This window comes from Balaenoptera acutorostrata, chromosome 16 (genome assembly GCF_949987535.1).
Source record: "Balaenoptera acutorostrata chromosome 16, mBalAcu1.1, whole genome shotgun sequence".
Lineage (NCBI taxonomy): Eukaryota > Metazoa > Chordata > Mammalia > Artiodactyla > Balaenopteridae > Balaenoptera > Balaenoptera acutorostrata.
Genome location: NC_080079.1, coordinates 34,533,916 through 34,547,361, shown reverse-complemented (window position 1 = coordinate 34,547,361; position 13,446 = coordinate 34,533,916). Strand labels below are relative to the sequence as shown.

At 43.9% G+C, this 13,446-nt stretch overlaps 1 protein-coding gene across 2 annotated transcripts in view; it reads right to left on the bottom strand.

The window, feature by feature from the left end:
- MYOF (myoferlin) overlaps positions 1–13,446 on the bottom strand; it is a 161,840-nt gene that overhangs the window by 26,611 nt on the left and 121,783 nt on the right. Inside the window, exons 36-42 of one of the 2 annotated variants that reach the window (XM_057530485.1) lie at positions 12,635–12,796; positions 10,521–10,686; positions 7,246–7,322; positions 5,298–5,354; positions 3,871–3,882; positions 2,358–2,456; positions 815–940 (exon numbers count right to left, since the gene is read on the bottom strand). In XM_057530485.1, the coding sequence (XP_057386468.1) occupies positions 815–940; positions 2,358–2,456; positions 3,871–3,882; positions 5,298–5,354; positions 7,246–7,322; positions 10,521–10,686; positions 12,635–12,796 (699 nt within the window). The remainder of the gene's footprint in view (positions 1–814; positions 941–2,357; positions 2,457–3,870; positions 3,883–5,297; positions 5,355–7,245; positions 7,323–10,520; positions 10,687–12,634; positions 12,797–13,446) is intronic. The other variant, XM_057530486.1, reaches the window with a different exon arrangement.

Genomic DNA, 13,446 nt, shown 5'->3' with positions numbered 1-13,446 from the left:
ACAATGTGAAAGGTACTTTAGTAGCAGCGGGGACCCAGGGAGCCTGGGGTAGGAGTGAGTCACCCAGGGAACACTTCACAAAGAATGTGACATCGGAGCTGGCGCTTCAAAGAATGAGTAGGAGTTTGTCAGACCACAGAGAGGGAAGGAAGGGCATCCAGGGAATGAAGAAGAACTTGTCCCAGAGCTCCAAGTTGTGAAAGGACAGGGTGTATTTGGGGCTTGGAGAGGATGCAGTGGCAGGAGAGACAAGAAGCTTGTGAAAGGCCAGCCCAACCCTTGGAAGGAGTTGAGACTTGACCCAGTGGAAACTCAAGCGATGTCTTTAAGCGGTCGAGAAGCACGATCAGATTTGGTTGCATGGAGGATGGACTAGGGTGTGGATGAGAAGGGTGGCAAGGACAGTGGATTGGGAAAGTGCTGCACTGGCCCTGCTGAAAGCCCGGGGGGGGGGGGGCGGAGAGAGAGAGAGAGAGAGAGAGAGAGAGAGAGAGAGAGAGAGAGAGGGAGGGAGGGAGGGAGGGAGGGAGGGAGGGAGAGAGAGGGAGAGAGAGAGAGAGAGTGGGAACTAGAGCTTAGAGAGGCTGACTTTACAGGATTCAAGGCTGGTTGGCATCAGCAGGGAGAAAGATACGGAGAATGGCTTTGAGTGTTCTGCCCCTGACCCCACTGTCCTCTTCCTTGTTAGCATTTTCTAGCATCCTTCAGATGTCAGAGGATATGTCCCTGACCCAGAGATTGGTTGTCCTTTATCCTAGGTCTATAAAGAAAATAAAGGTGGATTTTAAACAGGACAGACACACATTTTACTCACCTTAAACTCTCCTACCACAGAAGGATCTTCATTCTCATCTGATTTGCCTCGATACAGCTTGAAAGTATCTGAGAAGTCTGTCAGGCCCTCGAATTCCGTTACCTCCTCTAGTTCACAGTCATATATCTGCAAACCATCAACAGATTTTTAATTTCTCATTAAAATACAGGTGGAATCTAAAATCAAAAAGACTGACAGTACCCAATGGGCATGAGATGTGGATGGAGTGCCAGAACTCGCACATTGCTGGCTGGAGTGCAGAATGATATGACCACTTTGGGAAAGTGTCTGGCAATTTCTTATGAAGTTACATATCCAGCTACTCTATGATGCAGAAGTTGTATTCCTAGGTATTCATCCAAGAGACATGAAAACATGTCCACATGGTATTAGAATGTCCATAGCAGCTTCATCATCAGGAGAATGGATAAACAAGTTGTGGTATATCCATACAATGGAATATGACTCAGCAATTAAAAGGTGCAAACTACTGACGCACAAGACAATATGATGGATCTCAAAACTACTGTGTTGGGCTAGAGAAGCCACACACACACAAATACATATTGTATGAGTCCACTTATTTGAAGTATAAAAAAAGGCAAAACCAATCTATGATGATGAAATCAGGTCAGTTGTCTCTAAGAGGGTTGGAAGGTTGTGAGAAATTGAATGGAAAGGGGTACAAACAAAGGAGTTTTCTGGGGTGATGGAAATGTTCTTTGCCTTGTTTTGGTAGTGGTTTACGTAGGTGTATATACAATTATCACAACTCACTGAATGGATTACTTTATTGTATGTAAATTATACCTCGATAAAAAGCTAGAAGAGGAGGAGGAGGAGGAAGGAAGGAAGGAAAGAGGGAGGGATGGAGGATGGACTGTGGGGCTGATCTAGTTTATTTCTCTAAATAAGCGGTTCTTTACATGCTGGTGTTTCTCAAGCTGCATTGAGATGTTATGACAATCACATGAAAGAAAGTAGATTTTTCCACGTTCTGAAAAAATGAATAAAGAACTGGAAAACCCAAACCATTAACAGAAAGATCATCCATAGCCAGACCGGCCTAGTCCAATAGCTTGTTTTCCTCCTGGACACAGAGTTGTGATTGTACACTACATACATGTAAAAGAATCAACTTCTCAGCTAGTGAAACTGATGCTCGTTCAGAGGACAGAATAAAGCATGTTGACATTTCATGCTTTTTTGCAAGAGCACCATGACTTTGAAGGTCTCTCTTGGTCAAACTGGACAATTGTTGGCCTAATTAGTGCGGTACCAACCCATTCCCAACCCTCGGCCAGATGTCCCCAAGCCTTAAAGTGGCAGTCACATAACCATAAATCAACAGCTGTCCTCAAGCCCCGGGAATCTTGGCAAAGCCAAAATCCATCACAAGGGGGCTCCCCAGGAGGCCAGAGGTGCTCCTGGCCCCTCAGCCTCAGCACCCACCATTGGACCTTTCAGTCTTTCACTCAGTTCTGCCTGTGGCCAGTTTTAACACATGTCAATCCCCCACCCACAGTAGCATAGGCCCAGGTACCTGGAGTTTGGGATAGCCTTTCTGAATATATTGTCCACATTTTTCATGTTCCCCTGTGGAAGCATAATATTTACTCCACCAGTCAATAATTTCTTCCTCCTAAAGAAAGACACATGAAAATGGAAAAATCTTTAGTGATGCCCTGGATTTCCAATCACTGCAAGAAAACTCATATGTAATAGACAAGAGAAACAGGTACTTCTGAACCTGAAAGAGGCGAGATTATATGACTCATTTACATGCACCAAAGTATTCAGGATTCTTCTACCCAGAAGCTGGAGGTGAAATGATGATCCTTGGCCAATGAAATGCGTTTGGCTTTAATAGCCACAGCTACACTAGATGACTTTCTTACATTCTATGGATACAATCTATTCATTTGTCTGTTTTTACTCTTTTATCCTGTTGACTTGATATTTACATATGCAGATAAATTAAAACAAAACCTTCAGTATGTGTTTACTATTTCATCCTCCAGTATGTGTTTTCCACTGTTTCATTTCCTTAGCCCTTTTAGCCAGCAATGCGCTGCAAAACAAAGCTCACTAAGCTAAGAGTGGGTAAAACTGGTTCTAATTCAAGTTCCATCCTTTACGTTAGAAGCCATACCCTTATGTTACAAGCCACACCACATTAGGTACGTTGTTTAACATCTCTGAGCATCATTTTCTTCATCCACTGAATAGGATAATAACACTACCTACCCCCATCCATCTCATAGGATTGTTTTGTTTTGTTTTGTTTTGTTTGGCCATGCTGTGCGGCATGCAGGATGATCTTAGTTCCCCAAGATCCCCGACCAGGGATTGAACCCGTGCCCCCTGCATTGGGAGCACAGAGTCTTAACCAGTGGACCACCAGGGAAGTCTCTCATAGAGTTGTTCTGGACATGAAATAAGATCATTAGGAGAAGGAGCTTTGAAAATTATAAAATGTGAAGCAAGAGTAGGGAGGCATCATGGTTTGTTTAGACCAGTGGCTCCCAACCTATTCTTGGAGATTCTAATTCAATCAGCCTGGGGTGAGACCTGGTACCCAGGATGCTTTCAAAAGTTCCCCAGGTAACGTGCAGCCAGAGTTCAGAATCCGGTGGTTCTTAGACTGGGCAGAAGGGACAGCATTTAGAATCACTTGTGCAACATTCTCAAACTGTAGAAGGCTGTAGTTTATTGAAGGCTGCTATAAATTCCACTCAGATTTATAACAAGAATAGATCCCATCAGACCCACCCGTGGCTTAATCTACCTAGGAAGAGTGAGCTTGCCCAAAATAGTCACCAGCAACATAGCCTCCTCTTCCATCTGGGGGGAAGGAAGAAGGAACACTCAAGGAAAGCTATTTCTTATTTGTATATGGTATATATATGTTTATACATACACCTACAGTTATTTCCCCTTTATGGATCAGTAACCCAACCCTGGCTTAAAAAAATTATTTATTTATGTATGTATGTATCAGCTACAGGCAGAAAATACATGAATCTTAAGTCTAGCAAAACGTGTATAATAGTTACCTTTTCTGTTAGCTGCCCGTCACATATATATGGGCAGGAAGAGGACAAACCATGTTCAGGTCACACGGAGACGGAGACCCCATGAGCATTAGGTTCAATGAGAAAGAGAAAAGGAGACGTTATTTTTCATCCATGCCTTATATTATCAACATTTTGATGGATTATTTATTCAATTCAAGATGATCTCATAATTAAACACACCTTATTGGTTTCTTCTCTGAAAATGTGCAGAAGAGTTACAAACAGTATTAAAATAAAAGGGTTGGGGGTAGCCACCCATGTCCCATGTTTTAATAGAGTTAGACCATCAATCTGTCCACCAGCACAGTGATCACAAAGGGGGTGGGGTGGGGTGGAGGTGGGGATGAATGCAGTTGCTCATCTTCCTGCCCCAAACCTTTTATTCCATTTAGCTTCTAAAGTATATCCCCAACTTGGCCTAATTCTCATTCCTTCAAAAACTCCTGTCCCAAGATGTTTATGTCCAACATGACTGCAGCACCATCATGTAAGTATCTTCTCTTGATTTTTCCCCATGCCGACGATAAAGCACCAAATACATATCCATCCATAAATGGATGTCAAGTCTCTCATTGGCCAAATCCTCCCATTTGAGTTTCTGCATGGAGAATCCACCAGGAGATGAGAGAATGGACAGCTAGGATGCTGGGGCTTGACTTGTCTCTTGGTACCTGCTGGAACATCAGCCAAGCTCACCCTTAGGGGCAGTTTGAAGAATTGCTACCTCCTAACTTCAAGTTCATTTCCACTGTGAGGGGACAGCGACTCCTCACTACAGGCACTTCCTGCAGGGAGTGCCGGGCAGCCACGGGGCTTCTTCTGCAAGTGCCCCTCGGCATTTTCTGCATCGACTTTTGTTCAGCACACAGAAATGCCAAGAGAGGCAGAGAGACAGATAGATATAACAATTCTTTCTATTAGATTCATGTCAAAGCGCGATTAAAAGTTAAATCATCACAGCTGAATTGAGATTTTGGAGAGAGGGACTTTATGCCAAGTGTTTTCACATTCTGAATGGTTCCTGAATTCATATATTTAGAGTCTGTTTATTCACATCTATTCTCAGCTATTTGAAATCATTTCAAAGAAATGAATAGTTCATGATTTAAAAAGCGTTATTCAGAACAGATTGCTGATGTTAAAATCTAGGATTAATATGGGAGAATTTATTCATGTCCGCTTGCTCATTAGTTCATGTGGCAAAGTAGCTGAAGCAGCTAAAGTAACTTGCTTCATTATATCCAAACGGCACAGAAGATTCTCCCCTGAAGCTTAAAATAATCACATTTGTTTAAAGATCGTCTTTCACTCCAAAATCTAGAAAGAATCTGAAAGGAGAGTTCAAGTCTTTAGACCGAGGTCCCCGCAGCCCCAGGCAGCTTCATGCATTTTCTTATCATACATACATGCACTGTCGTTGAAGAAGCCATTTTGCTGAGTGCTGTTGACATACTGCTTAAGCACTGGAATTGGAAGGTAATTGTTGAAATGGCCATGTAGGAACATCTGTGTTATCTGGCTAGCACTTAGCAATTTGTCCCCAGTGCTTATTTCCCGCTTTACTTGTGGTGGTGCTGAGCCCATCTGTTAAGAGCTCCCAGGGTCACCACAGGGTAGTGGTGTGAGTTTCTGTGAGCCCAAAACTGTCACCTGAAGCCACATTCCACAGTTCCCATCAACAGCACTGTGTTGACCCATTCCCTCCATTTACCAATAAAAGGCTTGAATTGAGTTAGTGGTAATAGGTATTCATTACACACACATCGCATGTACATGTAACACATGTATATCACATGCATGCATGTATATTACATGCATGCACGTATATTACATGTATATGTAATCCAGGACATCAGCAAGCTTGTCATTGGCTCTTCCAAAGCTCAACTTTGCTCATTTGACTTTGCATAGATGAGTGCTATATTCCCCAATGAATAGGTGGTATCAGATTTTTAGAGGCAATTCCAAATAGCCTTTCTTATCAACACAGTATACCTCCAGTAGGTGTTAGGAGAGCAGCTGAGTGAAAGTTATTTATAGTACATGAGAATGACTGATACTACCTTCCTCAGTCCTGCTAAGTTGCAACTTAAAATACGATGTAAACTCAACTTTCACAATGTGTCGCTACAGTAGCCTCATCTGTTAACTACTGTTAAGAAATGAATGAGATTGCGGCATAGACTGGCTTTATTCTTCTTCTTGGGCCTCCATACCTGGGGCTACTGAGTATACAGAAGGCCCAAAGAAGAGCTGATTGACAATGGGAGGCAGGAAAGCTGGAGGCTGATTACAGAGCAGGATCTTAAACTGGCTTTTTCCAGAGTTGTTGTGAAAATGTACATAAAAGATCTTAAGTATATTATACTTAGCTTCTCCCTAGGCTACTACTGTTTTATTGGGAATATTTGGGGTTGTTTATAAAGTGAACATAGTGGTTTTGCATATTTGATACTGTCATTTCTGACTGTGGAGGATTCTCAGGGAATAGAATCAAACACACTGCTACGCAGTGCTGGCTGTAGAGCCCACATTTAGTATGGTCCAATTGTTAGTGAGTTTAATGCAGTGGGAAGAAAGTGGATTTCTTTAAAGGCACTGTTTATGGACATAACACATTAAAGTGCAATCATGTGCACTTTTCGGCCAGTTTGCACATTAAAACATGCTGTGAAAGTCCATCGTGAATGCCAACAGGAACGGGGAGATATGTGATGTTTTCTTTTTTCTGGGCTGGGAACTTTTTTTTTCCCTCTCCTTCTTGTCAAACTGGCTGGAATGGTTTTAACATAGGGTCCTGAGTGAGCATTTCCACCAATTTCTTGATTTGGAAAACCACAGTGAATATAAAAGTCAGGGAAATCCCATGGACTGACAAATAGGGTCATTAAAAATCCGTGACACTTCTGTTTCATGGAGGGGAAAAATCTGGTGTGCTACATGTATCCCTCTTCTGAATGTTGTGGTGCTGTGTATTTGCTCCCGAAATTTCTCTTTATTGCAAATGATATCACTCAGACTGTCCACACTAAAGGTCCTCAGACCTGCCTGCACATTAGAATCACTTGGGGAGATTTTAAAATTTACTGTTGTCTAGATCCCTCTCCCTCATGGAGAGTGGAGCACGGGTCTGAGTATATTTTAAGTATCCTGGGTGACTGAGGGCAGAGGAGATGAGTCCACACAATGTCACCGTAGCTACTGATGAGTGTAAGATTCAGGTTTTTTACCGTGATAAGCTGGTTTGTTATTTTATTTTAGTTGCATTGAATGATTGTTTGACTGAATTAACCTAATGCTTAGATGCCTGGAAGATAAAACTAACATCATCCAATGATCAGTTCTGAAGCCTACCTTTGATGCCAGTAATGGTTTGGTGTCTTCTATTTCAATAACGATGTCCCGGCAGGGTGGGGTAGACAAAAAGGAGGCTGCAAGACAATTTCATAATCTAAGATACTTACAAAAATATAGTGGTGAACATTCTACTCCAAGTTCAAGTTCAACAGCCACACAGTGGAAGGTAGAGTTTACTCCTGGATGAGACTTACTAAATGGAGAAGACCACGTCTGAATGTAGAAAAATAACCCAATTCATTGCTTTTCCCAAAATATGATACGGTTTTAGACATTTTAAAGGGGATTTTATGGCCCATTTTTTTCTTTTATCTTAGACAATTAGCCCAATCCTGTACACAGGAAATGCTAAAAAAAGAATTGTGTCAACACATGTCTTTAGAGGATGTAGGAGTGAGGTCGGGGCAATGGGGGCTGGGGGGAGCTACACCAAAGGAGCCTCCTTTTCATGGAATCTGTTCTAAGACACAGAAAAGCAAAGCAGGGTGAATAGTTGCACATTTCAGGGCTGAAGTTGCAGTGGCTCATTCAGCTTGGTTCTCACAGTGTACATAGAGGGAAAAGGCACACATCCTGGCTTTAAATAACTCCCAGAATATTTGTGGCTCTGGATGTTGAGGTTAGAGCAAGGGCTCAGGAGCAGCCCCTGGGCTCACCAGGTTTGGTTCAGCTGCAGGGGGTGCTGAAGCCTCAGCCTGGGGCGGGGTGGGATGAGAGGTGCAGCTACCCTTTATGGAAGAAGGCATCAGGCAGCCAGACATTCAACAGGAGGGTAGAACTCAGACAGAACAAACTCTGCCAAGCCAAAAGAACTTTGTGTTTAACCCAGCATTTGATGTATAGGACATAAAGGAGGAAAAACACATTTTTTAGGCACCTACCATGTGCCAGGCAGTGGGCTAACCTGTTTACGTACATGACCTCATTTAACCCCTCAAAAATCCTGTAGAATATGTGCATATGTGGCATTATACCCATTATAGAGGTTAAAAAACAAACAAACTGAGGCTAAGAGAAAGCAAGTCATTTGCTTCCGGTTAAACAATTAATCACAAGTGAAAGTAAGTAATCTAGGTCTGTCTGACCCCAAAGCTTGTGTTTTAACCATCATACCAGAGCCCAGAGCAAAGTAGGCCCTTAGTAAATGTCAGAGAAGTGATCAGGGGAACACCGGGGAAGCAGAGGAGACTGACATTTATTGAGCATCTATGATACGCCAGTTGCTATGCTGTTGCTAGGTGGCACCCCCAGATCTATCAGAAGTCTCTAGGCTTCCAAGATAGCTCCCCTCCAACTCCCGACAACTGCAGCAACACAGAACGGGACAGCCAGGAGGGCAGGCACGCCGGAACACAACTGCATGCAAGTTTCTTCCTATATTATCATTCTTCCACTTTACAATCCTCGTGTAAACAAAGCCTCGGGGACAGGAGGAAAGTTATTCTGTGTGCTTCCAACATTAGGCCAACCAAGTACATTTCTCAACTCCTACCTCAGTTTGGTTTTAAGAAACTATCAGATTGATCTAAAATAACAGGTTCTGGCCTTGGGAACCCTGTGCTCCCCATACACCTTAAGGATTTTCCTCTTCAGGGGCTTTCTGAAGCCTTGACCCCACTTCACACTAACTACAAAGAATCACGAACCAGGAGACCTCTGCCTAACCCTGACCCATAGACACAAGTAGGTCCATACAAGCGATTCTGGGGCCAGACAAAATTTGCAGCATTTGTACCTTCCTCATGATTTCACATATTTGTGTCAAAGAACTTTCTCTCATGAAAGCAGTAGGAAAAACACTAGGAAAACAGTTTCTCTCCATTAAGTAACCCCAGATAAAAGAATGCCTGCAGTTACATTAATCCTTGATGTTATAAAAATGTTGCTGTTTTAGGCACCATCAACTCAGCACAAAAATGCTTTGCATGGGAAATGTATGGATAAACACATGTAGGGTTTTGCTCAAGTATGACTGAATTTTTTTCTCTCTTCTCTGAATCAGGGATACAGGATGCTCAGACCCACATAGCAGATGAGCTTCAGAGGCTCTGTAAGATCAATACCAAACCTTATGGAAGATTAAATAGAACTGGTTAGCAGAACAGCTCTCAAATAGAAGACAGCTGTTTCAGTTTGGAGGCTACCAACGATCAGATGAATGGGTGTCAATTCTCCACTGGGCTTAATCTCATGAGCCTAAGGGCTCTGGGATCTTGTTCACGGATGGGACCCAGTCCCCAGCCCCTAACACTCTCTGGCACATGGTAAATTAAAAAACAAGTAATTCTTGAATGAACAAGAGCAAAATGCTATTCATTAGTTATTATTTAGTATAGAACCCAAAAGTAAGTATTATACCCTGCTCCATCACTTATTAATTATGTGACCCGAGGCCAGGAATTTAAACTCAAACAGGTGTTATTTTTAATTCGATAGATAACAATGAAATCATATTTTTCAAATTATATCACAACAATGTTGTGATGCATTAATGAGGTAGGACAATAGATGGAAAGCAATTTAAAATAAAAATCCCCCACTCCTTCAGTGCTTATGGAGGGGCCCCTGTATTTCCCCATCAAAATATCTATCACAGGACTTCCCTGGTGGCACAGTGGTTAAGGATCAGCCTGCCAATGCAGGGGACACGGGTTCGATCCCTGGTCCGGGAAGATCCCACATGCTGCAGAGCAACTAAGCCCGTGCGCACAACTACTGAGCCTGTGTTCTAGAGCCCGCGAGCCACAACTACTGAGCCCACGTGCCACAACTACTGAAGCCCGCACGTGCCTAGAGCCCATGCTCTGCAACAAGAGAAGCCACTGCAATGAGAAGCCAGCACACTGTAACGAAGAGTAGCCCCCGCTCGCTGCAACTACAGAAAGCCCACGTGCAGCAATGAAGACCCAATGCAGCCAAAAATAAATAAATAAATAAATTTATTTTTAAAAAAATTTATCACAGCAAACTGCAATCACCCATTGTCTTGCCTTTTCTGCTGGATGATACAAAAAAGAATGTTCATCCAGGAGCAGGACAATTCAGTAAGTAATCGCTTGAGCATTGGGCCCCCTCAAGCAAGGCCAGGATTCAAGGGTAGCTCTGCCACTTACTAACTATATTACCTTGGGAAAGTTACAAAGCGTGCTGTAAATCAAACTGTTTCCTCATCTGCAAAATCTGGACAATGAGTACTTACTTTGAGAGTTTGTAAAGATTAAATCAACTCAACATGAAAAGTCCCAAGATGCTATTTAGAGACTTGCATTTACCTTTTAGCTGTGGCACGATATCCTCCTTTCCCGCATAAGGGTCGCAGCGAAAGCGGTCCAGGCGGTCAATGGTGCACTGGCCCACAACAGGCTTGCGCCCAAACTGCCGGTGGTCGATGACCTTGATCACCAGCGGAGGCATGTACAATTCCTCCTTGGGCAAGAACTGGGGGTCACAGAGGTAGGTGTTACTTTTCTGTTTAAGACCTGACAAGGGCAGCTTTGCCAATTAACTCCCCCAAAGGGACCAACCCAGGCTCTTTCTGCCCATTTGGTGTAGCCCGTGGGACCCACAGCGAGCAGTTCAGTAATGTACATGCCAGGCAAGCAGCCTGGAGCTGAAGGGCCTGAGCTCCGAGCCGGGATCAAACCCTGGCTCTGCCACTGCCAGCTGCATGGTCTCAGGGAACTCTTCTCTGTCCCAGTGGTCTCCTTAATAAGAGTAGGGGTGCTGAATTAATATATGTGAAGTGCTTAGCACTGTACCTTAGCACCTGGCTCTACTCTGTAACAGGATGTGAAGTCAGCATTTAGTTAGAATTAGTTAAAATTTAGATCGAGATAAAACTGAACCTTCACGGGAGATAACTGTGGCTTGAGAGTCTTTCAGCCCTGGAAGTTCAATGCCAAAATGGGATGCTCATTTTTCCTCCATGCCTCCTGGTTCCTCTATATGGAATATGGTAGCCTTGGTGACATTGTCTGATTGGGCAATCACGGGCTGGTCTCGGGTCTGCCTGGTGCGTGGTTCAGATGATTTCCACCTTCGTCTTCACACAGGAATAGAAGCTGGGATCAACTGAGTGGCTTTCCTCACCTCTGCTGACTGAGGCTAGATTCCAGGCTAGAGCTTGGGAGGTGGGGAAGGGGCTGGGGACGGAACAAGGGTGGGTAGAGTGGCCCAGGGGATCACTCTGGGAATCTGGCTCGGAGCTTCCAGGTGGCGCTCATCTGTAGCACCGCAAGGGGAAAAGTATTGGCTTTGAAGTTGGAGGGACCTTAAGTCCAAACTCTGGCCATCCACTTGCTAGCTGTGTCCCCTTGTGTAAATCACTTAACATCTCAGTTTCCTCCAAAGCACACATAAGAGGGGTGAAAATGCCTGCCCTGCAGGGTTGAAGACTTAATGCAGGGAGTGTGAATGCAGCCAGCACCGAGCTCTGTGTAGCTACTGCTGCAATCTCGACAGAGTCACTGCAGCACAGCACGTGGGGCCTGGCACTCACTACGGAACTTGCATAAGGCGGTTCCCCTCTCCAGGCCTCAGCTGCCTCATCTGTAAGAGGAGAAGTTAAGCTCCAAGACCCTAGAGTTCAAGAGTGGTGTGCTGGAGACCCCAAGGGCAGAAAAATGACTGGGGTGGGGAAAGAAATGGGAAGGTTCTGGACCTTCCACCCCATGAAACTGAAGAAATGCCTTTATTTCTTAACGCTTTGTGTAATGGAGTAAAAAATAAAGATTTTTTTCTTTTTAAAAAGTTAAGGATTTAACTGCTTTAAAAACGGAAAGACGGAGTAACCTCTTCTTGCTCCAAAGTATTATAGGGTCTTTGATGGAGGACCGTGAACCAGATCTGAGGCTGCTGCCTCTCTAATAACCAGAGGGTAACTTTGATGGAACAAAGTGGGGACACCTGGAGGCAGGGCACAGTCATGGGCTCTTAGGACATGGCCCCATCACCCCGCAGCTGCCCTTCCCCAGCCAGCCAGTCACCATCCAGAGGGTTCTGGTCCACGTACACCTGCAGGGCCTGGGGGTTAATATTCCGCTCTCGGGGGATCGACCAAGAGCCTGTTACAGAGAGCTGACTAGATGGAAAGTTTACTGGAGAAATACATTAGTATTGCTCATAGATACTTCTGTGTCACTGGGGTTGTTTGAAGCTTTAAGAAACCATCACTACAGTGTGAGAATCTAAGGGGGAAAAGTCACTGACAAGCTGTCTGCAAGGCAGGGTTTTTCTATTTGTTGTCAGACTGGAAATATATAAACTACAGACTTTGGAAATATATATATATATATATAAAATATGTGTGTGATTTGTATATATTCATTTTCAAGTACAATTCAGCTATTCAACACACATGAACTAGTACGGAGTCTTGATACAGTACCACTTTCATGAAGAGAACAGAACTTGGGAAGTTGGGCGTCTTCTTCAGGTTTTTGATCACCACTGATTCTACCCTTTCCCCTCCACACTCCACAATGAGACTGGGGGAGGTGACAGAAGCCATCTGGTAGTTTTTCATATTTCTTAAGCCCCAAGCTAGAATCTAAGAAAACAATGTAAAGAGAAGGGAAGGAAACCCAACGTATGAAAAATAATACTCAAAAGGAAAAATCCTGTCTTAATAACTGGTAAATTCTTTAAGATTGACTTGCACAGATTTGCCTCACATCTCTGAGAATGTCACTCTAGAAAACCTGGAGGTCATACAGAGAAAGCGGTTTTGCCCATTTACCGCTCCTACCCGAGCTGCTAAAAAGCAGAGGGGATAAGAGTGCAGGGATCAAACCCTGGCTGCGCCATATCACAGCTCTGAGAACTCCGGCCAGTTAGTAACTTCTCTGTCTCATCTGCAAACGGGGCTGAGAGCATCACCTATCGTGGGTTATTCTGAGGATCAAGCGTAAACTTCTTAACACAGTGACTGACATGCAGGCACTAAGTAAAAAAATAAGAGCTGTTGTTTAGAGTCATCTGCCTCAGTCTTAGCAAGACCCCAAGAATGGAAATCTCCAGGTAACAGCTGCTTGACTGGACAGAGGGAGAGCCCTCAATAGTAGGCAGGACGCTGTCCATCAGTCTCCTTCCGTCTATATCTGCTCTGTCTGACATGTCACCATTTCTCATTCCTCCCTTCCCTCCCTATACCTCCCTCTGAGGTCCCCTTTTCTCTGCACATAAAGACACGCTGCTCTG